Genomic DNA, 24,605 nt, shown 5'->3' with positions numbered 1-24,605 from the left:
AATGATGTTCTGAGCCACTGGGCAGACAGGTAAAAAGTTCAACAATTGCCAAAGCATTCTTCTGTTAATTCAACAGCCTTCTGCTCAAATAAATTAGCTTAGTCCTGACAGAAGAACAATGCCTTTTCTCTTGAAAAAGGACCATATTTGATATACAAAAGTTAAGTATGAAAGGTTAAGATGTTAGTTTAATCTGTTAAGGAGAGATTGATCTAACAAATCTCAAGTCACTGTTCCACTGTAGTATGTGATGTATGAAGCTAAAACATTAACCTTGTACACTTCAGTATGTGTCCCTGGAAAGGCAGATGCTAGGAAAGCACAGACAACAGATAGGAGAGGTGCATGTTTCACACTCCTAAAATAACACCCAGTTTGAAAGGCTACTTAACAAGCCATGCGAGAGGACTCTTTCAGACAGGTTTGGTTTAAAGATACTGTCATTGTTCAAGGCATCCCCCCCGGTTTTGGCACAAATTTCTTAAGAATGACTTGTTGAATTACTTGTTTTCCTCATGTCTGGATATCTCACTACTTTACCATAGCTGGCCACCTATTACACAGCACTGGCTAGAACACAAGTGTAGCTCATCCTAGGGATCTTCCACCCATGAGAACCCCCTGCTGACAGAGAGCAGCTGGAATAACCAGGGCAGGAGTAGGGGAAAAGCTTGAAGAAGTCATTTATCAAAAGTCATTTTATTGACAAAATAGAATACTCATATTTGCTCTTACAGGGGTAGCCTCTAAACATTTTTACAAAAAAATTTACAGACTGTATAGCTTTGGATATATACATATTTTACACATCTGTACAAGGTAACAAATAATTATATAAATACATCCTTTAATGTAGGAAACCCGTATTTATCTGGGGTGTATAATTAAGACATGTTTTGATTCAGTCTGTATTATAAGGCATTTGCCTGGTCATCAATATCCCAAGAAACCTGCAGTCCCAGCAGACTCCCACCTCAGGATGGGGGGAAGGAAGAGCCTCCCTCCCCTGAGCTGCTCTTAGTCCAGAGTGAATCAGAAGCTGCTTTGCCTTGCCCTCTGCAAGACACGGGTGAGCCCCTACCCTCCTCTGCCAGCAAAATAATAAGCTGGCTCCTTGAAGTACATGCTCCCTGCATGTGAATGGAGGGGAAGGAGGAGGGGGCTGGAGCCTGGGGCCTCTGCCAGCTGCATTGTTCTATACAAGCTGTGGCTAATAAGGACCATTAGGGGTTCATTAATGGCACCAAACAGTGAGGGGGCATTTCAGGCAGGCCAGTGTCCCTCATTCCCTAACCTTTGGCTTCTTTCCCCCTCCTCACACTTGAGACAGGGGCATCTGCTTGGGGTAGGAGACAGAGCTGGCGGTGCCTGATCTCCACGTCAGGCCGGTGCTGACATCGCTGTAGAGGGAGCCACCACCACCGGCCCCAAGTCCTCCGGCTGCAGCAATTGCAGCCTGCCCACCTGCCCCTGCCCCTGTGCCCCCAGCCACAGCAGCACCCTTGCTGGCCCAGCAGCAGCGGGTGCAGAGAGCCCTCCAGGACTCGAGGGTCTTGCCAGACCAGACCCAGACACCAGAGGTGATGCCCACCACCAGGCACATGAAGTACTTGAGCATGAACACCGCATAGTCAGGGCGGCGGGCCTGATCAGGCTGCTGGTCACGCAGGCAGGGGCAGTTGTGCGTGGCCTCCCATCGGGGCCGGTTGTGCTGCTCGTAGAAGAGGCAGGCGACCACGCTGGCAGCTGGCACCGTGTAGAGCACGGTGAAGAGGCCCAGGCGTATCATCAGCTTCTCCAGCTTGTGGGTCTTGGTGGGGCCGCCCTGCTGCTTGATGACGCTCCGGATGCGGAAGAGCGAGACGAAGCCAGCGAGCAGGAACATGGAGCCAATGGCCAAGTAAATGAGCAGCGGTGCCAGCACGAAGCCCCGCAAGTTCTCCAAGCTCTGGTTGCCCACGTAGCAGATTCCAGCCACGGGGTCCCCGTCCACAGAACTGAGTGCCAACACGGCAATGGACTTGACGCTGGGGAGCAGCCAGGCGGCCAGGTGGAAGTACTGCGCGTAGCCAGCGATGGCCTCATTGCCCCACTTCATGCCAGCAGCGAGGAACCAGGTGAGGGAGAGGATGACCCACCAGATGGAGCTGGCCATGCCGAAGAAGTAGACGAGCAGGAAGACCACAGTGCACAGTGCTGGGCCGGTGCTCTCATACCGCACGTGCTCAGCCACTGCCAGCTCCGGCTGTAACTCAGCTGCACCGCCTGCTGCCCCGCGTCCCCCCGCCGCTGCCCCCGCTGCAGCCGCACCACCTCCAGCCCCCGCAGCCCCAGCACCCGCACCACCAGCCCCCGCACCACCGCTGCACGCCACCTTCTCGTGGCCGGCCACCAGGCGCACCAGGTAGCCGAGGGAGACGAAGAGGTAGCAAGCAGCCAGGAAGATGATGGGCCGCTCGGGGTACTTGAAGCGCTCCATGTCGATGAGGAAGGTGGAGACGGTGGCGAAGGTGGAGAGGAAGCAGAGCACGGACCAGAGGCCGATCCAGAAGGCGGTGAAGGCGCGCTCGTCGGGGCTGAAGTAGGGGTTGTGGCAGGGCAGGGCGCAGTTGGCGATCTGCCCCGTCTTCACGCGGTTGTAGAGCGGGTGCCGCTCGCTGGACACCGACACCATGGGCGCCCGGCACTGGCAGCCTGGCTCACAGGGCGGCGGTGGCCGTGGTTTGCGCGGGGCCTCAGCCGGGGGCACGGCGGCTGCGGGGGGCGCCTTGGCGGGGCTGCCCGGCTTGGAGCCACGGTGCGGGGGCTTGGCTGGCGGCGGTGCGGCCGTGGTGAGGTCCGTGCGGTTGTAGTCCATGCAGAGCGTGTCGGGGCTGCCCTGCTCGGGGAGGCGGTCGCAGCGCATCCTGTCGGGCCAGGCGAAGCCGTACTGGCGCATGAGCGGGGCGCAGCCGGCCTTGGCCCGCTCGCAGACGCTGCGGCACGGCGGCAGCGGCTTCTTGTAGTCCTCCAGGCAGATGGGGGTGTACATGCTGCAGAGGAAGAAGCGCAGGTCGCTGGAGCACTGGATCTCCACCAGCGGCCAGAACTGGTGCACCTCCAGCCCGGCCTCGTCCTGCGTGTCGTGGTTGAACTGGTTGGGCATGTACGTGTAGTTGTAGCCGATGCCTTTGCAGAGTGGCACGGTGATCTCCTGGCACGACAGCTCCTTGGCCGAGGAAGAGGAGGACGAGGAGGAAGAGGAGGAGGACGACGAGGCGGCGGCAGCCGAGGCGGCGGCGCAGCCTGCGCGCTGCAGCAGGGCCAGCGCGGCGAGCAGCGAGGTGATTTCCAACAGGTAACTCCACTCCATGCTCGGCGCCCGGCGGCCCCGGCAGCCCGCCCCGCCGCCCCGCTCAGCAGCCCCGGCCCCGGCTACCCCGTGCCGGCCGCAGGTGAGAGGGGCTCGCGGCCCCGCCGCTCGGGACGGACGGACGGACAGACGGACGCTGTGCCGGTGGTGAGGAGGAGGGGGGGGGGCTCCGCTCAGGGCAGCCCCCTCAGCCGCCGCCGCATCTCCCTCTGTCCCCGCGGGGCTGCCTGCGGAGCGGCGGCCGCCTCCCTCGCTGCTCCGGGAGTAGGGGAGGGAGAAGCGGCGGCGGAGCGCGGCGAGAGAAGTTTGGCCGCCGCTCCCCGCTCAAAATGGCCGAGGCGGCCCCGGGGGCCGGGAGGCGGCTGCGCCCCGCGGTGCCGGGCTCCCACCGCCCCGAGCGGGCAGCGGGGCTGGGGCGGACCGGAGCGGCTCCTCCGAGCGCCGGAGCTCCGCGGCGCGCAGCCTCCAAGCTCCCCCTCGGCTCAGCCGGGCCGCTCCCTCGCTGCGCTCCCCTCCAGGCGCCCCCGGGCCGCGAACCCGCCACCTGCGAGCCGCAGGGCGAGCCCGGCAGCGGCTGGGCGCAACTTGTCGCTCCCCGGCCCCGGCCGCGCCAGGCCGGCCGCCGCGCTTCATGAATATTTATAGCGAGCGCCGCCGGGCCCCGCCCCGCCCGCCCCGGCCGCCTATCACGCGGCGAAGGGAGGGGGGGAGAGGCCCCGGTCCCCGTTAAGGTGGAGCCGGGCTGCGGGATTAGTTCGGGTTTTTTAACTGTCGGTGCGCTTTACGCGCTCTCGGTGAAGGGCTCGGGGGAAGGCTGTGAGGCTGGAGCTCGGCTGGGTGCAGGCGCGGGGGGTCCCGGTTCCCAGGCGTGCCGCGGAGCTGCGCCCACACGCACACACCCACACACAGACACCCGCGGGGGCAGCGCGGCTTCGCTGTGCCCTCGTCCTCACAGCGTCTGGGTAAAAACGTGAAATTTGGAGAAACCGGGGTCCGGAAACGTGGCGTTTGAAATAAAAATGCACTTCGTACTGAAGCGAAGAGCGGTGGCTGGTGCCCGTGCCGCAGGTGCGCGGCTCCTCCCGGGCACCAGCAGCCTGTCCCCCAGCCCCGACGCCCGGGGCCGCCCCGTGAGGCGCCCCGCACCGCCCCGAGGGCCCCGGTCCCGGCGGCCGTTGGAGCCTGAGGGCACGGAGGCGCCTCCGCCGCACGCGGGGGACGATGTGGAGGCGTGAGGGGCCGTCCCCTCAGCCCGCCGTCGGACCACCTTAAGGGGAGCGGCGGCGGTGCTGCCGCCCGCCCCGGCCGCTCGGTGATCGAGGCGCTGCGGGGCTCCCGCTGGGGCCGCCGGGCTGCCGGGAGTCGCGGCCACAAGTTGGGCGCCTCGGGCCGGGGAAGCCCCCGGCCCCTTCCGGCGGTTCAACGGGCAGGCGGGGCGCACGTTCGCCGTGTGGCCGCCGCGGGAGTTGGCAAAACTTCTCCTCCTGCCGGCCCCGCGCCCACCTGAGGGAGCGGTTGTTTGCCCTCAGGAGTGGCGGGGAGACGGCGGGGCCAGGCTCCTCGGCGTTTCGCGGTCTGGGGCTAGTAATCCCACCGCCGTGTGTCTATAAATATATATATATATTTTAGGGCGTGTGTGTCAAATTCAGAACTTTCCCAAAAGCAGCAGACGGTCGCTTCAGCGTTAATTCGCAGCAGTTAATAATGCTCCGCTGAGAAGCGCCCGGAGACCGAACAAAGCCCGGCGGAGGGGTGCAGGTGGCTGTGCTCTGCCCGGGGTACCCGGGGCTGACACTGACCAAAAAAATCCCCTCCGAGTCCCCAAAGCGGCTCTGGTGCTGCTGGCTGCTTGAGGCGTGTCTTGTCTGAAAATCGCTGCTGAATGCAGCAACGAGCGAGCCTAGGCAGGAGATGGGGGCGACTGTAAATTACGGCTCTGTCAGGATCCCTGTTGCCTGCTACGAAGTACCTTTTTGCGCTGAACTTAAGCTCTGCACTACAGAGACAGCAGATGTGAGGTGACGGCTTCCAAAAGCAACACAGATGCTGTAAAAGTTCCATTGCGATACTTCAGCAAGGAAGCTCAGGAGACATGCTGAATGCTGCGGTCTAGAATTACACTGTAACTCTCCCAGAAAGGAGAGAATACCACGTTTCTCAACAGTACGCTTGGCCGCATTTTTACTGTTGTTCATATATGCTCTTGTTTCCTTGCAGTGTGAAAAGAGATGCAGCACAAAGATACTACGTGCCTTGAAGCTGTTCGGTGACAACAAAATCGGTGCTATGGAACTTCATAGCAGTTTAATAACGACTACGGAGTTCCTTGCAAGACCACGATAATTTGTCAAATTGTCTTTCAGGTATACAAAACAGCCCAGCCGTGGGGAGGGTGCTTTACTTTATTTGCCTGAAAAGCAGCCTGAATGGCTTAAGGCTGTGGAATCACTGCCCATTGTGTGCTCCTCCAGTGCTGAGACTTCGCTAAAGTCAGTAGAAGCACTGAGATGAAGGAATCAAGGGTCAAGTCTTAAACATGGTTTGTGGTTTTTTTTCCAGAAAATACAGCAGCTGCTTTTTCTGAAAAGCTATGCTTTGCTATAGCAATACAGATTACGTTCAAACACTTTGTAAGGGTTTCAAAACAAATGTCCAGTCATCAAATCATGAAGAAACATAAATCCAGCAGATGAAGGCAAGAATGTTACAGACAGTACAACTCTTTGCAAACCTGTAGATTTGACAAGTAGATAACAATTTTGCAAATCTTTGTTGCCACAAATATTCATGCCACTTTTGTTCAAACATTTAGGCTCTATTGCTTGTCACTGGCTGCTCTAAAATGAGCTGAATTTTTGTGTGCATCTAAGGCTCTGCACTTTTGGTTGTATGGATCACACTAAACCTGGTAATGATAACTGAAGGACTTTTCAGTTTGAGAGACTAGTAAATTTGCTCTTGATTTTTTATTTATTTATTTTACTTTAAAGTAAAATACCACATAAAATCTTGGTTTAAAATAGTATTTTGTTTATTTAAAAATACAGATGTTTAGTTCATAAGAATGGAAAAATGCATTTTAAGTCCCACCTGATGTTCTCCAGTCAATTTTAGTGGGGCATTGTCTGTACTGGATAGGTCAGTGAATGGCACTTTTATAAAAAAATGTTTGAAAAGAAAAATTCAGTCCATGGCAATTGTTCAAATAATCTTGTTAGAATGAAGCCTGACTGAAGGCAGTAATTTCATGGATTAAATCCAGAAGGGACTGTTTAGGCTGATCTCCTTCCTATCGCAGGCCACAGAGCTTTACCCAGAGACTGTTTCTGCAAATAGTGGTTAGCTACAAGACACAGGGGATTTTGCATGGGCAGCGCATTGAACAATGCCATGAAATGAGAAACCGGAACTTTGTGAGGACAGGGTAAAGGGCAACTGGAGGAGAGAATGTCTTTGTAGGCAGGTGTAATAGTGTAAGGTGGAGTTGTGTCATCTTACTATGTTCAGTTTTTCCTTAAAAAGTACCACCTAAATGTAAAAGAAACTTTTTTTTTTCCCCAGTTCAAACTTTTCTCCCACATGCCACGTGTGGTCCAAAACTAAGCAGTGTGATGGGCAGTCCACATATGTGAAGGAATACATTGATTTGTACTTCTACAGGTCAACAAAGTAGAAGTTATGTGTAAAAATCCGGCACTATAAACTTACAAAGAAACAAGAATGGGAGAGCACAAGTCTGCATATGTATCCTATATTTTGATGGATTTTTTTTCCTTTCACAGAAAGATTAAATAGCATTGGCACATCTGAGGCAGCGTGTATTTTATTGTGATTCCTGAGAACTTTTTGTAGGCAGGCAGAAGAATGTTCTGTTTACATCTTTTCAGTGCTGTCACATCTGATTGTGGATGGGCAAACTACTATGATGCTACCGTTTGTTTGACTTGAGAAGGCCATTAGCCAAAAATAAAATTGGTTGTATGCAGTCTACTGTGTTAGCTACTTCTGGAGTGCAGTGAGCAGGTGACAGAGAGGGAGGAGAAACTGCTGGAGGGGCTTTGCAGTCCCTTTACCATAAAGGAGGATGACAAAGCGATTGATGAGTGCTGTGTTCTGAGGATTGCTCCAGCAAAGAAGCTGCAGGTTGTGGCCCTCAGCATGGCTGGAGGATTTTTTTGCTGAACATAGGAGAAGACCTTGGTTAGACTTCTTCCTGATGCCACTCTGGATGTGTAGGCTTAGCTAAAGAAGCATGAACCACAGAATCAGCATAAGAAGGTAGTGGGAGCAGCAGTTTAGCATGAGGACTACATAAGATGGTGTATCAAGGGGTTTACCTTTACTCCCCCACACCATACAGTCAGTGGTTGGGCTGCAGTGTACTGGCACACTCAGCATAACCATGTAATGCCCCATTTCCCTTTGGTGAAACAATGGAGGGGAAAGGAATGCAGGAAAACATGGATTATAAAGCTTATGAAAGAAAAGGAATGTTCTTGAGAGCAATCTTTTGTTGTTGTTGTTGTTTTCTTTAGTATTAATTTTTAAATTTGCCCATTATTTAGCAGGCTTTATTTATATTCCACCTGTGCTACAGATTGTAATACCTCTTGGTGTGATGTTTCACGTACGATAAATCCTGTGACTTTTAAAGACAAGCTCTTAGTTTTTCTGTATTAAACAGTCCATTTTTTCATCTTTACCATATGTGGAGAGTAATACAAATATCATGCAGTTCAATTGCTACACATATTAAGTACGTATGGATACAGCATGTAGTGTTGTCTTCCTCTGATTGCCCAAGTAACCACTTGTTTACTTTCTAGCAACTGCTAGAACATTTGTTTGTAATGTCTTCTTGTACCTAGGTGAGGTTATGTGGATCCAGGCTGTCAAGGAGAAGCTTGGTCTCTGGTGGCAGTATGAGTGCCTGTCTATGCGACATTCACTCTTGCCCCAGTGCGAGTACTCCAGATCTCCAGCATGCCAGTGACTTCTGTGGTGGTATGGATGATTCTGTCCCCATACTTCATCAAAATGCTGTTAATGCTTATACATGCTCAAATGACACATGCACCCTCATTACTCCCAGCATTGACTACGAAGCCCATTTGGTGAATCTCCGTTTTTGGGGATCCCTGTTTCAACAACTTGGGTAAAACCCCCTGCAAAGATTCTCATAAATGCTCAGTGCTGCTGCATTGCCATCTGGGTTACCTGACTGAACTGTAGCCATCTGGGATGAAGGGCTTCCAAATAAGAATTACAATCTGGTCTTAAGATGGTGTGGCATGCATGTATCTGGTCCTTGATGTCAGATCTGCAGGAATGAAGGAGGCTCTATTTTTTAACTTGACCTACATTAACTTTGTGGTATGTATATTTGGGTTACATGATAACAGGGTGATAACAGGAGTAACTCTTAACAATTCTGCGTATTGAAGCTGACAGAACCACAACAGAGAAGCTGAGGAGTGCAGGGTTCTTTCTCATGTGCTGTAAATCAAACTTGGAGTGGCTCGGCTGCTGTGTTGTGAGGAACCGTGGGACTCCAGGCAAGAAATGTAGCAGCCCAGCCTGTGGACAGCTCTGTACCAGCTGATCCAGCCTGGTGGAAGCAGACTTGAGAGTCAAGCTTTGAGCTAAGGATGCCCCATCTGCCAGCAGGTTAGTCTGGGCTATCTGAGTTGATGCAGAGACAAGGTTAGGCAACGTAGTCCAGTTTGACTTACCAACTTTTGCATTATATATTTACGTGGGGACAATTGCTTACGTGTATGTCCTCTCTCATGCTATAAATTAAATGAAAAGTTAATGAGGCCGTGCACTTAATGAGCGAGAAGCAAAACGAACAAAAGAAACTTTGTGTTGAAAGGCATGGATAAAGACAAAACCCAGATATAATGAGAAAGTGAAACTTTATGTAACTGATTTGAAGAGAAACTTGGGTTGTTAAATCCTTGAACAACAAAAAATTGTTCATTCTAACACTACTTTTTACACCTCATGAGTCCATAATAGCATAATTTAAAGGAATAATATTTCATATCCGTATTTGAAATGGAGATTTTTTGTATTTCACTGTTTCCAATCCCAATTTTTGATGGAGGATACGCAGTGGTAATATTTAAAATATTGAATAATAAAAATCACACTTAGAAATTCTTACAGAAATTACTCATTACCCTGGAGTTAAAATGGAAATAACAAACATATCTTTCATCACTCATTCTGAATATTTATTCTTTGTATTTCACTTACTCTAAACAAAGTTTTTATCTCTGGGGTTAGATCCTGACTAATCCTTCCCTGTACTAATTTTGCTGGGACAACACATAAGTGGCTGGTGATTCCAAATATGAATAAGTACAGCAGGCTTGGGCTTGTGTTAATTTTGATGAATAAATTGGCCTCGAGAATGACAAGTTGTGTTAGCACTTTTCACTTTATAACGTTAGGCAGTCAAAGATGTTAACTCTATGCAGGGAATTAGCGTTAAGCAGTGCTTATATGGAACTCTTATGTGCTGTCTCAGCAGAAACTCACTCTTAAAAACCTTTCTCTATTTTTATGTTAGTAAAAGAATGGTGTGATTGAAAAGCAAAGTGTTGAGAGGAATTTCACTGTAATAGCAAAAAGTCCTTTCTTTCATTTCATCCATTGAGTTTTTAATAAGGATATTTCTTTGCCAGTTCCTTTGAGTTTTCTTGGTTCTTAGTTGGTGCTAATGATGGCAGTAATAGTCCTGTGCGTGTGTGGTGGGGGAGAAGAAAATAGTACCCCATTGGTATGAGATTTTTTGCAGTTGTCTTTTGTGGGCTCACAACAGTGTTACAAAAGATGCAGTCTTGATTGATTTCTTTCATTTCTTTTATTTATTCATTTATTTTGCATTCGGGGCAGGGCTGGGGGGAGGGAGTTGCATGGCTGGAAACTGACACGAGGGATGAGATGGATAACAGACATTTAGGCCTAACATTCAACTGCAAACTTTGTCCTTACTAGTGTTCGTTGGGTGCTTCTCTGGTTGGGGTGGTTTCTGGATGAGAAATCCATTGTTCCACTGGATTTTGGGGTCCTAAGAAAAAGGTGTGATAACTGCCTTAATGGGATAGCTGTTACTCTGGCTCTTTATTGTACTCGCCTTGTCAAATTAATTCCTTCTGGTTAATTCACTGAATTAGAGAGCCCTGAAAGGGACTAATAAGTTGAATGTCTCATTTTCTTGCTACTTGGCTGATTTTGGTATACAGATTTTTATTTATTTTTTTAAAATTTTTACGGATTTCTTATCTAGTAAGCATAGATGTTTGAATCCTATCTTTATTCTTTGCTGACCTGGGCTTTTCTTTGTTAGTCTGGTTGGTCATTTATAACTTTGGACTCACACATGAAGTTATCCCATCTAATGAGCCCTTATTGTTTTTATTTTGTTTTAGCTCCTTAGCTTTTGGACAGTCCCACTAACCTGTTATGGAAAATTTGAAACATTTTACTACTATTTAAAGTATTTCTGATTTGTGTATGGATGGATCCAGATGTTAGGCTGCAGGTTAGTGAATAAGACCTTGCTTTTTAAAGTTTTGTCTTTGTTTTCCATGAAAAACCTACATGCATTGACAGAATTCGGAGGAGTGGAAGACATTGTCTGAAAACTGAAACCTTGATTTGAAATATGTTACTGTAGTTCTCCTCCAGCATTATAATCTGGACACCTGCTGGTCCTATTCTGTAAGGTTGAGAGGGCCTGCCATCTTTGACACTGCACCATGATCTTTGCTTTTTGAAGGGAGTGTAGGAGGTGGGGAATCCCTCAAAGTGATCTGTTGTTGGAGTTGACCTTTAAATGGGGAGTGTTGATAGAGGAGATCTGCTACATAAAGCAAGGTAAGCCACAGATTAATTTTGTTGTTGTTGTTGTTTTCAATCAAAATACTTTGGTTTGCAAGTCTGTCTTTTTGGAAAAGCTTATTTGCAGAAGCACATACTTCAGGCATGCAGAAAGAAAAAAAAATCCAACCAAAAAGTGTTTAACTGAAAGCCCCATTTCCCATCAAAAATAGATGCAGTGGAAAATTTTCTAGCAGACCTATATTTAACCTTCTTGGATCAAAATTCAGTTGTTGGACTGAGGGAGGCAGGCAGAGTTTTTTTTGCTGCTTTTGTTAAGGTGTCTGTTTTTTCACTCATGACATCTGCCTGGTTTTCCACCTATATTCAACCTTGTTATAATTCTTGCTATTGCAGCATTTTACAGTGTTCAGAATGCTAGTTCCCACTGGACTCAACTGGCTGGTGATATGTGCAGACTGAAAGTTTCTTTCAAGAGGTTTCAAATCCCTTCAAAACCAAGGGGTTTCAAAGCAAGATGCCTTTCAAATCTTGCTAGTTTTATTTTGGCGGGTTTTTAATAAGCAAATGTGAATAGCTCTATCCACTGGACAGTGCATATGTACAAAACAGCATTGCTGCAATCCAGTTCCCAGTTCTGTGCCCAAGGTAGACTTGCTTTGGGATGTTGTGGGTGCAAAGAGTTGTGGTTTAGCTCTGGCAGGCTGCTGAGCACCATGCAGCCGCTCGCTCGCTCTCCCCAGGTGGGATGGGGGAGAGAATTGGAACGGTAGAAGTGCAAAAACTCATGGGTTGAGATAAAGGAAGGTCACTAGGTAAAGCAAAAGCTGTGCATGCAAGCAAAGCAAGGAATTCATTCACTACTTCCCATCGGCAGGCAGGTGTTCAGCCACTTCCAGGACAGCAGGGCTCATCACGTGTAATGGTTTCTTGGGAAGACAAATGCCATCACTCTGAATGCCCCCCCTTCCTCCCTCTTTCCCCCAGATTTTATTGTTTGGAATGACCCCACATGGTATGGGACATCTCTTTGGCCAGTCTGGGCCAGCTGTCCTGGGTGTGTCCCCTCCCAGCCCCTGGTGCACCCCCAGCCTCCTTGCTGGCAGGGCAGCACCAGAAGCTGAAAAGTCCTTGGCTCTGTGTGAGCACTGCTCTACAACAACTAAAACATTGGTGTGTTATCACCACTGTTTTCATCAAAAATCCAAACCACAGCATTGTGTGAGCCTCCATGAAGGAAATTAACTCTATCCCCACCCAAACCATGTCAACAGGTTTGAGGGGGAATGGGCTAAGTACTTGAATCCATTGTGGAAAGCTAAACAGATAAATCACATCAGTCTTAGGAATTCGCCTGAGTGGAATGTAGTTGAAAGCTAAGGAGTTATTCAGGGAAAACACTGTATTTGATTTCTTTGCTTGTGCTCTCTTCTCTTGGCTCTGACTTGTGGCTACTTTTGGAAGCAGGATAAAGAAATAAATAGACCTCTGATCTGAATGAGCATAGCCATCCTTGTGTAAGGAGAAATACACTGACAAATGAGTAAGTCTGGGCTTTGGCAACCTGGAATTCAGCAAAATTTATCAGAAATGAAACTTCATTGTCCAAGAAACATGTAAGTCAATCACAAATGATGCAAACATTGGGTAACAAAATTTTATGTGAATAGGTTGTGATTTTTGGTGTCTCAAGCTTTGTATTGATTTTTTTTTTCTTTTGCAGTTCCATTTCTCTTTCATTTCTCCTTGTAATAGGGAGAATTGCTGCAACTGTGCCTTAAGTACAACTGTGAGCCTTTTTGGGTGTTCTTCCAAAGCCAGTGGATAGAATGACAGTGTAAGACTCCTAAGACTACAGCTTTCTAAGAGAAATACAAGAAGAGAAAACAAAGCAAATAATGAAATTCAGGGAGCAAAACTGTTAATATGACCTACATGTAGTTTTAGAATGTGTTGTGTTCAGTCATTAGTCCATGGTTAGAATGCAGGTTGCAGCCAGAATCTATCAGGAACTGGCAACGTGTGGTGTTTCTTAAGCAAAAGTTCACTGTTAATTTTTATTGCTTGTTTTGCATCTTGCCACTCTTACAGAAATTATCTTTCCAGATATTTTTAACTTTGTCTTCATAGCAATGTAACTTAATGACTGTTAAAGAATACTATGCTTTTTACCTTCATAAGCATTAGTGATCAAGTCTGTAGATGAGCAAATGCACAATTTTGTAAGATTACAGACAAATTTTCGATATTTTAAATAAATTATTCAGAAATTTTACAATTACCTGAACTAGATTTATGTAGTTTTACTCCTGAATACTTCAGTTTACTTCACAGTTACATTGACCAAAATAGATCAGGCTTCTTTTATATCTTTTCCTGCTAAGATATGCACATTTTCCTTCAAATTTCTGTCAATTACAGTACATTTACAGTTACAACTGTCAATTACAGTACATTTTCAGTTGATGACTTGTAATTTCCCTGTTATTATTTTAGAAATTTTATAAATAAGTAATCCTAAGAAAATATAATAGGCAGACAAAGTTAGAAAGGAAGAAATAGTTTGGGTATTGTGGAGAGAGAAATTCATCATTCTGCTACCAAAACTGTAATGAGTAAGAGGGTGGAGAAAAGATAGCACAGTAGTGAAGTATATGAGTGAATTCCTATGGTACCACTTTCCAGTTATTTATATGTGGAATCCACATACTTTTTGAAGCTTAGTGCTCTGTGGTTGATTATCTTTACTGAATCATTTTATAAGGAAGAAATTTGAGTACGTTAGAATTCCTGAATTGCAAAAATAACAAAAAAAAAAAAAAAGAGATGTCCATGTTTTCCTAAAAATGCAATGAAAACATATACATTTCTTTAAAAGTGACCTACAAATTTGTGAAGAGACTGTAATCCTGTCTCTAAAAGTGTGTCAAGAATAGTGAGAATAGTGCAACCTCTGTCATGTAATTTGTATGCCTTAATCTGAATCTTAATTATAGTGTCAAGAAGTGAGAGGCATGTAAAGTTGCCAAATTTGTCCACTCTTTTGAAACTAGAAGTATTGTGGGAAGTAATTGGGTGCGAAATAAATGTGTTCACAAGTAATTGGACTGAGACTTATTAAATTTCTTTTATTTAAGTAGTAGGTAGCAACTACTGAAACTTCAAGGAAAAGAAGATTACATCCTGCAAAACTTTCTCATGCAAAATAGTCTATACTAATGTCATTGATCCTGGCTACTTTAAAGTGTCTGCTTGCTTGCGAAATGGTTTGTAAAGCTGGTCTTCAAATGAGAGAGGGTATTAGAAAACAACAATCAAAATCCATTTTACAGGAGGAGTTAACTTTTGGGGGTGTGGGGTAAAGAACAGACATTGAACATCAAGGTTTCTTCAGTGTTCTCTATTACCAAAACTGTTTTTTTTCTTTTTGTATTACCAAAACTGTTTTAGCTAACCCTTTATTGCCAGAAAAAAAATGTGAAAGAGGTAATGAAAGAAAATGGTATGGTAAAATACATGTAAAGAGTCTCATGCCAAAGCCAAGAGAGTTAAGGGGTATATCTTCTACAGACTTAGGAAATAATGAAGGTAAATTGAAAAAGTCTGCCTGTGCTTAACAAAACTAACTTGTAAGTATCAGTCTTCTGATTATTGAATACAGCTGTTTGTGCTATCTCACTAGTGTTTTTGAAACAGTCAGTGTTTTTCTGAGGACCACTAATTTGGATTGGGGTTGTTAGTTTTATGTGTAGCAAAGCTAAATGTTATCATATTCAATTTTAAATAAGTTGCTTCATTCTGTGTGTAAAACAAAATAATTTCAATATACTTGATTTCATAGTTAAGTAATGTAGAGTTGATCAAAAAATATCTTCCCTAGTATGATGCACAGAGATTAGATTAGACTGTTACAGAATAATGCGATAAAAATGATTTCCTTAAGAGAGTACAAAAGCAGCATCTAAGTTTTAACTGACATCTGTTGACACACAGCATCAGTTGGGAGCCCAATCAAACCTCCTATTCTTTTCTGTTTACCACCTCCTGCTTTTATTTACAGTCAGCATATCTGTTAATTAGCTTCAGGTAGAGTCAGTTCTTCTAAGAAGATCTCTTGTCTTCCTGGTGATGGCCCCATGAGGTGACCCATGTACACACAGTCTGTGAGTGAATTCATCTTTAATTCATTAATTTTAGTGATTCTGTAATGTTTAACTGCTGGCTTGTTTTCCTACCCAGCAATCTGTATTTGGACAATTGTGGGCTTTGACTCCCGTTGACTTCAATGTCATAGACACATCCCAGTGAGCTCTCTGCATCTTGTGGTTACCTCTACATTTTCTTGTAGTTTTCTGGTTTGCTATGATTTGAACAGAATGCATGTTGGTGGCTTCCAGGTAAATGCTCTGTATCACTGAGATTATTTACCCTGCTTTTGTTGCCTTTGCAGAATAAAATTACTCTTCCACTTCCTCAGCTATCTCTGTAGTACAGTGTCTGAATGGAACATTTTGCAAAAATGTCTGATGAAACAGTGCCAAGCCTGGATCTCACAAGTGTTGGTGCATTGCTTTTTTTGTTCTGTTCCTTTCAAGGAACCGTACTAGTCTGTAGGGTCTCACCAACTTCAGACTTTGTGATGATGTGAAGCTGTTTTATAGCCACAGCCTGAATATGAGCACTATATGTGGTGGTCATAGCATATTTCTCTGTCAGTACTACCTGTTTATTTGGAGAGAAAAAAGTTGCAGTTACGTTTGAAAAAAAAAAAAAATTAGGAGCATGGCTGAAAGATCTCCTGAATAAGCGTGCAGTATATGCTCCAAGAGGTGAGAGCTTATCTGTGCACTCACAGATGTGAGGGTGTTAGAAATCCTGTAATTTCAGTGTTAATATTTGTGTTTGTTTCATCTGAAACCTAGGAAAAGAAAAAATGGGCTACTTACCTGCACCGTCAACTGTAAGTAATGTCTTAAAGTGACAAGCAAGTTTCTCCCTTTAGCCAGAATTTCATTTTTTCCTTCTCCACCCTCCATTTGAGGAGCAGTGAAACAAATACCTAAGCATAGGTTACAGGTGCCCTTCGAATCCTTCCTAGGGCAAGTGCAATGGTGGGAGCCATAAATTACACCCTTTCCTAGTAGGAGTGTTTTCATAATTCAATAAGAGAGCTTTACTTACAAAAACTCAGTGTTTTTTGTTCCTCATGGGCTATTTTTTTGATAAATATAATTCCTTGTAAAATTCCTTTTCCTGTATACTGGAAAACTACCTCAAAGTAATACAATTATTTCTCTTCAGTCTGGAAGTTTTTGTGCTGATCTAAATCATTTTATGCTGGCACGATTGTATAACAATGCCTAAATTCTGTGGATAGATTGACCTGGGTAAAGTAACTTGGTTTTAAAGGAATTGGAGATGCTAATGCCTTTGGATTAAATTCCTAAGACATCCGCATATTCAGGGTGCTGTGAAAAGAGACACAAATATCTAAAAAGAGAATGTGAATACTTGCTATTGATGGCTGATAGTTTTATTGCTGATGGCTTAGTGATGATGCAGTGTTTTGACGAAGAATCAATGAAAAAGTATCAGTGAAAGTTTTTGCCATCTTTAATTGTGAGAAACCAATGCTGACTGATCTGTTAATGTTTCTTCGGGAAATTCAACACCGGGGTGAGAAGGTGGGTGATATGTCTTCAAAACGCATGAACTATTTGAATGTGTTTTGTGGTTGAAGGACAGAGATAAAAGTTGCTGGAAAGGTTTTCAATAATTCAGTGGCCCTTCATCAGTATAATGAAGTACTGTTTAAGCCACCTTTGTTATGGAGAAACTCCTTCACAATTAGTATGCTCTCATCTTTCAAATCTCAGTGCAGCACCAGCATTTTTTGCACAGATTTCTTTTCACATACAGCCTCCATATGTATGGAAATTACTACTTAAATATATCTATATTGTATATATTATATAATATAATGCATTCTGTTATGTATAATATAATATATAATGTGATGCATACATTATATATATATATTGTATATTACATACATTTTATGTATGCGTATGTTTATGTTGAAAGACAGATATGCAAATTTTACTAACAGTATGCATGGTTATATTTAGCTATAAATTCCAATCAGGGATTTCTGCTTTGTTTATTGTCCAAGTCGATATGTCTATGGAGAAAACTTCCTGCTGTGCAGGAATACATAGTCAGCTACTTGGAGAAGTGGAAAGTTTAATTATGAGAGTGTATTCTGGAAAAAGTAAAGTAAAGCAAGCATTGTTTCACTGTTTGTTTTTTTTTTTTCCTTTTTTTATGATTTCAGATAGCAGAAATACGTTGTTTTGACATTAACTGTTATAAGAGAAACCACTTTATGTTTTCTTTAATCTGGTCATCTGTGCAACTGAGGGGATCTGAGAGACAGTAGAGATCATGAATAAATGGTACATTTCTTAAGCTTGTGAGGTAAATGAAATATAATACAAGTCTGAAGGAGAAAAACTATGAACACATGTATTGCTGAGAATAACTTCACTAAAGTATATATACATATTAATATCAGATTGCCCAATAGTTACAAACTTCATAGAATCATTAAGGTTGGAAAAGACCTCCAAGATCATCTGATCCAACCATCCCCCTACCACCAATGTCACCCACTAAACCAGTGGAAAGCTGCCTGGCAGAGAAGGACCTGGGAGTATTGGTTGATAGTCGGCTGAATATGAGCCAGCAGTGTGCTCAGGTGGCCAAGAAGACCAACAACATCCTGGCTTGTATAAGAAGCAGCGTGGCCAGCAGGTCTAGGGAAGTGATTGTCCCCCTGTACTCGGCTCTGGTGAGGCCGCACCTCGAGTACTGTGTTCAGTTTTGGGCCCCTCGCTACAAGAAGGACATGGAGGTGCTCGAGCGAGTCCAGAGAAGGGCAATGAGGCTGGTGAGGGGTCTGGAGAACAAGTCTTACTGGGCTTGTTCAGCCTGGAGAAGAGGAGGCTCAGGGGCGACCTTATCGCTCTCTACAGGTACCTTAAAGGATGCTGTAGAGAGGTAGGGGTTGGTCTATTCTCCCACGTGCCTGGTGACAGGACGAGGGGGGATGGGCTAAAGTTGCGCCAGGGGAGGTTTAGGTTGGATATTAGGAAGAACTTCTGTACTGAAAGGGTTGTTAGGCATTGGAATAGGCTGCCCAGGGAAGTGGTTGAGTCACCGTCCCTGGAGGTCTTTAAGAGACGTTTAGATGTAGGCCTTAGTGATATGGTTTAGTGGAGGTCTTGTTAGTGTTAGGTCAGAGGTTGGACTGGGTGATCTTGGAGGTCTCTTCCAACCTAGACGATTCTGTGATTCTGTAAACCACGTCCCTAAGTACGATGTCCAGCCTTTCCTTGAACACCCCCAGGTACAGTGACTCTACCACCTCCCATTCCCATTGTTGCTGTCTCATAAAGTATTATTATTATTATGGGTAGTGGAAGTAAAGTATCTTTACACTATGTTTCTGAGTGGAAGGCTAAATTACTGGTGGGAAATATTAGTTACCGTCTATGTACGGATGTATTCTCATGTCTATAACAGAAAGCTCTCCAGGATTTTAATTACTAGAACAGTTCTAATTTTTTTTGCTTTTTGCATAGGTCATTTGCATGGAATATATTTTAGCTAGCTATCTATATAAACAACACTGTGTAAAGAAGGTATTTTTCTTGCCTATCCAGAGTATTTATAATGCTGTGATGATACATATTATTTCTTGGGCTTCATTGCATATTTCTCCTTTCTAAGCCTGTTTGAGTAATACAAAGAATGTTTAAGAATGTTTTCATGATACTTCTACAATGGACAATAATTCTTAGATTTACTCTAGGTCGATACAATTTAAAAAATTGTGCTATGGCTAATATTTATGTGGCATGACTTTCATCTGATGTGTAGGCATACTGTTTTTTCTTTGCATCTGTGTAGGACTGATCCATAACCTGAGCTTATAGGTTTTACAGTAATACAAATAGCACATGATAATTGTGTGTGAAGAAAGTCTGGCAGCTTTACAGAGAAAATAAGACAGGCTTCTTATTTCTACATATGTTGGTAGGTTCAGGATAAGCTATTGCCTGTAACTTCCCTTCCCCCATATTCTGCATTTCTACAATACAACTGCTCTTCTAATGCTATTACTTAGTCTCATTAAATGGTTTTATGTGTAGAACATTAAATGTATTTGTGGTAGAGTGGGGGTTTTGTTCAGAGTCACTGGTGCATCAGAGAGTTTCCTCATAATATTCTTCTAGTTGCCTAATACAGTGAGTTGGGTACCATGGTGCCTTATGATAGTGATCACCGAGCCTGGATCCTACGAGGTGTAGAGATAACTAATTTCCTGCAGATCTGAATGGAAATTTAAGCCTCTAAGTAGGATTTAGGGGCCTAAATATCTTTCCTGCTCTTGGACTTCTCCATGAGTAAGGCTTGCTTTTCCAATATAGCCCCTTAATTCTCCACACGTCTCTGCATTCTTCCATATATGTTCCTCATGGGCTATTTACTGCTAATTGGCAATTTGGGTGCTTAATTGTGCTTCTGTTATGAAATATTCTTCTTTCTATTCTTATCCTGTATTTCTTTGGACCATCTTTTCCCGTTCAGCTCTTTCTACTCTTATACCTTGTGTATTTAATAAAGGCACCAGTACACTTAATTTCCATTACCTAGCTTGCTTTTCACATTGACTTGTATGAAACATAAGACCTTTCATATTACTAGAGTTAGATAACTTGTAAAGATGCTATAAAAGGAATCATTATGTCTCAAAATTGACAGGAATTTGACTATTTCATCCCCTCAATCCACTTTTTTTTTTTTTTTTGACTAATGTATGCCCAGTATGAAAGTCGCATACTAGCCAAATTCCACTTCACTTGACAGGCAAAAAAGGTGGTACTAAGAGTGCTAGTAACAAATAATTAAATACTGCAAAACTTCTGTCAATCTAATACTTCTGTTGCTGAAATGTCTCTGCCAGTTGCTCTTCTGAAACTAGTAGTAGGGCATAAATCAATCTTTTCTTTGTGTGTGTGTGTGATCTGACTTCTCCATTCTTTAGTTCAGTATACACATTAACTGTAACTGAAGTGCATTATGCTTTCTTCCCATGCTAGGCTTTTAATTTCCATTTTTCTTAAAATGTACCATGAGTGGAACAGAATGAAAACAAACATAAATAGGGATGATAGTGTAATGGAACGCTTCTGTAAAGTCCACCAACCTTCAATTGCAGAGCATCTTTTCTCATTTCCTCCTCTGTCAATCTAACTGCCAATCCTTTGCCATGAGTTGTATGGGGACCACTGCATGAAGACTTCTTGGGCATGAAGGATCCCTTCCCTGCTTCCTGGTAGATGAACGTGATTGGAAAAAAGCAAGTAACCTGCATATGCTGACTCCTGCTGCTGCCCAAGTGATGAGCTAGACAAGTATCAGTAGCTGCTGTAGTGGGGGTGGGGAGGAAAAGAAGCAGCTTCTAGGCCTTGGAGGAGCAGAGAAACGGTGAAGAGTGGAAATGGGAGGGTACTGATTCTTTCAATATAGTGTTTTTTTTGTGTGTTTTTTTTTTTTTTTTTTTTATACCACATTCCTTTTTTAAAAGGTAAGTAAAGTTATACCAGGGAAAGGAGAATGCAGGGAGTGTTTTCCAGCCCCTGAGTGGGATGACAGTATTGTCTTATCTATGCGGCTTATGGACTTTGATACAGAAAGCCTGAGAGTATACAGTGCTGAGGGCACACAGTCTGTGAACCATGCAGAAAAGAAGAAATTGCCCTGTCAAGGACTGGTGTCCAAGATGATTGAATTTTTGGATGGTGCAGCTAAATGGATGAAGAAAGAGTGTTTTCAGCAAGGCATAAGGTAAGGATGGAGGGGGTTGTGTTCTTTGTTGTGGTTGCCTCATTGCAAAAATGTTTCCTTGCAGTGTTGTTTGCAACAATAAAACTGATTTAAGGTAGTAAACTGGTTTCTGGATTAATACCTGTGTCTTTCTCAGTTACTGGTATGTGAACAGCTCTCACACAATCCATGTCTTGCCACAGTTTTGGCTATGAATAATTTTAGTCAGTCATCAAGAATGCTGAAATAGTTCCAAAAAAAAGTTTTAGGAGTAGTGATTTATGTGCTTAAATATCATAGACTGCTTTTTGCATTTTGTCTTCTCTGTATGTTCAATAAAGGAACATTTATTAAAGAACGTAATGGCTTGTCTCCTCTCTGTGTATTCAATAAAGGAACATTTATTAAAGAAATTAATGTACCTGGCTGTTTCTTGTAGCTCGGAGGGTTGAGCTGGTTGCTATCTACAACACTGGTTACATACAGACTAATCACAGGCCCTGAGCATTTGTGAGTAATTAGAAACACTTTGTTTTATTCATGCTGATTCTTATCACTGGGCATCATCTCTTGTACTGAGGGCACCCCAGGTGGACCCTTGTGTTCCACCTCAGCAAGGGGTACTTTCAAAGGGCCTTATCTATTGCCATATCAGTACAAGGCTCAAACGTATTCCATAATTTGTGTCGTAGGGTCAGGGGGCAACAGAATGGTAGATGATGAGAAAGGGTATGTGGTAAAGTAGGTTAGGAACAGGTACGATCTTGGTGAGCCTTGATGGACGCTGCAATTCTGACAGTGGTGACATGGTTTCTAATCTGTTTAGCTGTGGGGTTGTTGCTGGATACCATATGCTAGCTCTATGTATGTGGTTATGAACCTTGTATTTACAAGTTATCTAGATTTTCTTAAACCAGTATTGTTAGCTTTCTACCTAATGGTGTTGATAAAAGGGAAAGAGGTTTGTACTTAATGATTTTGTTTCATGAGCAGATGCATCTGTGGACTCAGTCTATAGAATCTCTTCTTAGAATGATCTAAATCTTTCTGAATGCCAAATGCAATGAATTGAAATGTCCAAAGATTAATATATTTTCAATTATTTTTGGTCTAATCTCAAAATCACCCAATTTTTACATAGAAATGTTAGTGCCTCCCATGTAACTGACTTTTTGTGGCCTCAATGTGGTGTAAATAAACACCTTTTTTAGTTGGGAATGCAAAATACAAGTGGCTTGTCAACTGATACGATATTTTCACCTTCTCTACATGTGTTAGCACAGCACCATATTAGTACCGTATTAATCGTTGCTGGTGGAAAACATGTTCATGGGATTTGACCTCCTTATAAGCAAGGGCTCTTCCAGGTCATGGAAAGCTATATCTTCAGCTCATGACTAACGTAGGACACTTTTCCTGTCATAGCTGAAATACTGACGCCTAGTTTGCACTTAAAGCTATTATCAAGAAGGTCTGTTAGGGATGGGTATGACTTTTTTTGCTGACATTGCTCTGTCAGCAAAACTCACAGTTCTAAGAATAGAATGGGATCTCTGTCTCCTGTTCATTTTCTGTCTGCAGGGTTGTTTTACAGCTGCAAGTTGCATGAGTAATGCCTGGAAATGCATGAATTGTCATGTTTAGTGCCTGTACTGATGGTGGTTCTAGTGTCAAAGATAGATTTAGGGCAACACTTGGGAGATGGTATAAGCACAAACATTGGTTAACTGAACTACTTGCAGAAAGAAAGAAGACTGGATGTCAATATGATGATGAAAGGGAAAGAAAGAAACTATTAGTGAAGCTTGTGATGAGCAACACACAAACTGAAGGATGAGAAGTACAAAAGTGAGAAGCTTCCTTGGGTGAAATCATTCCAGAAAAAAATAAACACTTTGAAGCGTTTGATGGATCAGGATTGTCATTTGCTGATCCTACATACAGCAGCAGAAATTGCAAATAGTTCTAAAGAAGTTGGTAGTGGAACAGAGGAGTAGGAATGGTGTAAGTGAACTTGGATTATGTCTTGAAACGTGTCCTTGTCTCTTATGATGCAGTACTGGCGTGCCTCTTTAATTATCTTTCATCTACATGTGCAACTTTAGTTGGAGGTGATGATCGGAAGAGTGGGGTCTTAGTGCCTGACTCCCTTTTCTCCTATGCAGAGAGAGACCCTAACTAAAACTTAGAGCTAGCCTCAAGCATGTGCGTATTTGGTATTTGTTCAAGTTATTTCACAACATCAGAAGTGAAAGCTGGACCAGATAGCAGAATACATTATTTGCACTAGCAGAAATAATTTTGCATCGCGCTCTGCAGGAATTTGGACTTGTTCTATTTTTGAGCCTGAAATAGGAATAACTTGAATGAACTTGGTGCTGTTTTGTTTGAGACAAAGCTTTCCTTTTTCCTCAAAGGATTTTTCAAGAGATGCTGGAAGCCCATTTCAAATAACACTGCCAGAACCAAAGCTGCATACGGAAGCTCTGTGGTTCTGCACTGAAGTTGATGAATCAGCCAAGGTTAATAGAAACTGGTATTTTCACTTCATGTCCTAGAGTCTTACCTTGGAAATAGATGAATTTGTAGTCTTGCAGTCTCCCTCACAGGTGAACCTAGTCTTGAGGATGACAAGGAGAGATATAACCATGGCATTGGTTGCAATCATAATCATAAAAGAGAGATATTTTGAGATACAGAAATTGCAAATTCAATCCCTGCTGTTACCGGTCCAGCCACAGGGGCCATTTAACAAAAGATCCCCGAGTTAATGATTGCTGTTCTATGACAGGGATATTGGACTTATTATACGATGAACACAAAGGTCTCTGATCCATGTTCGTGCCTTGTTTCCTACTTGGGATTCAGCACCACATGGTGGTAACAGTCTGCTTCAAGCAGGAAAGTGTTCTGCTGTGATATCAGTGAGCGATAGCATCAGAAGAACATCCATTTTCCATGAATTTAAACTATTACCGCAGTTAGGTGCAATTATTGAGAATCCCTGTAGAGTCATACAAAAAATGTTGTTTCTGTCCAAAGATGTTGATTCTGGAATGTAGCAGTGCCAGTCTATGACATTCTTAGTTTGGGGTCTTGGTTACTGCTATAAATTGTACCCTGGAAAATGGTTGCTGGGACTATAAATTATAGTGCTGCATTTCAGGCTCTATTTTAAGTACCAGTGGATTTGTGAAACTATACTTATAATTTAAATTTAATTTATATTGTGAAAATATGTTGAAGATGAACCAACAGAAGACAACTTCATGACAAAGAATATTGACTTTGCATATTAACTTCATTAACTTAATGCTGTCTCTTGTGTACTGGAAAATTTTTCAAGTGAGAATAATAGCTTTTGAACTACTTACAGGCTAATAGGTAGTGATTGTAGGCACTAAGACTTTGAATAGCTGTGGCTGTTGATTACACGGATTAAATGTGAGTGCAGTTTTCAATATGGCTGATTTTCCAAAAACTCAGTGTTTTCTGTCCTTCCTTTTGACTT

The 24,605-nt window shown here is 43.8% G+C and overlaps 1 protein-coding gene and 1 long non-coding RNA gene across 2 annotated transcripts; one reads left to right on the top strand and one right to left on the bottom strand.

Annotated features, from left to right (window-relative positions):
* Positions 1–680: 680 nt before the first annotated feature.
* Positions 681–3,969, bottom strand: FZD8 (frizzled class receptor 8). Its single transcript, XM_040548576.1, has one exon. It carries the CDS (start codon positions 3,350–3,352, stop codon positions 1,316–1,318), a length of 2,037 nt encoding a protein of 678 aa, XP_040404510.1. The 5' UTR covers positions 3,353–3,969; the 3' UTR covers positions 681–1,315.
* Positions 3,970–4,678: 709 nt separating this feature from the next.
* On the top strand, positions 4,679–17,099 carry LOC121065638. Its single transcript, XR_005817211.1, has 6 exons — positions 4,679–5,110; positions 5,570–5,715; positions 6,914–9,019; positions 10,792–11,239; positions 12,671–12,819; positions 12,927–17,099. It is a non-coding gene; the product is annotated as an uncharacterized LOC121065638 (long non-coding RNA).
* The last annotated feature ends 7,506 nt before the right edge of the window (positions 17,100–24,605 follow it).

This window comes from Cygnus olor, chromosome 2 (genome assembly GCF_009769625.2).
Source record: "Cygnus olor isolate bCygOlo1 chromosome 2, bCygOlo1.pri.v2, whole genome shotgun sequence".
NCBI classification, from domain to species: Eukaryota; Metazoa; Chordata; class Aves; order Anseriformes; family Anatidae; genus Cygnus; species Cygnus olor.
Note: the sequence above shows the minus strand (reverse complement) of the source record. Positions and strands in the feature narration are given on the sequence as shown.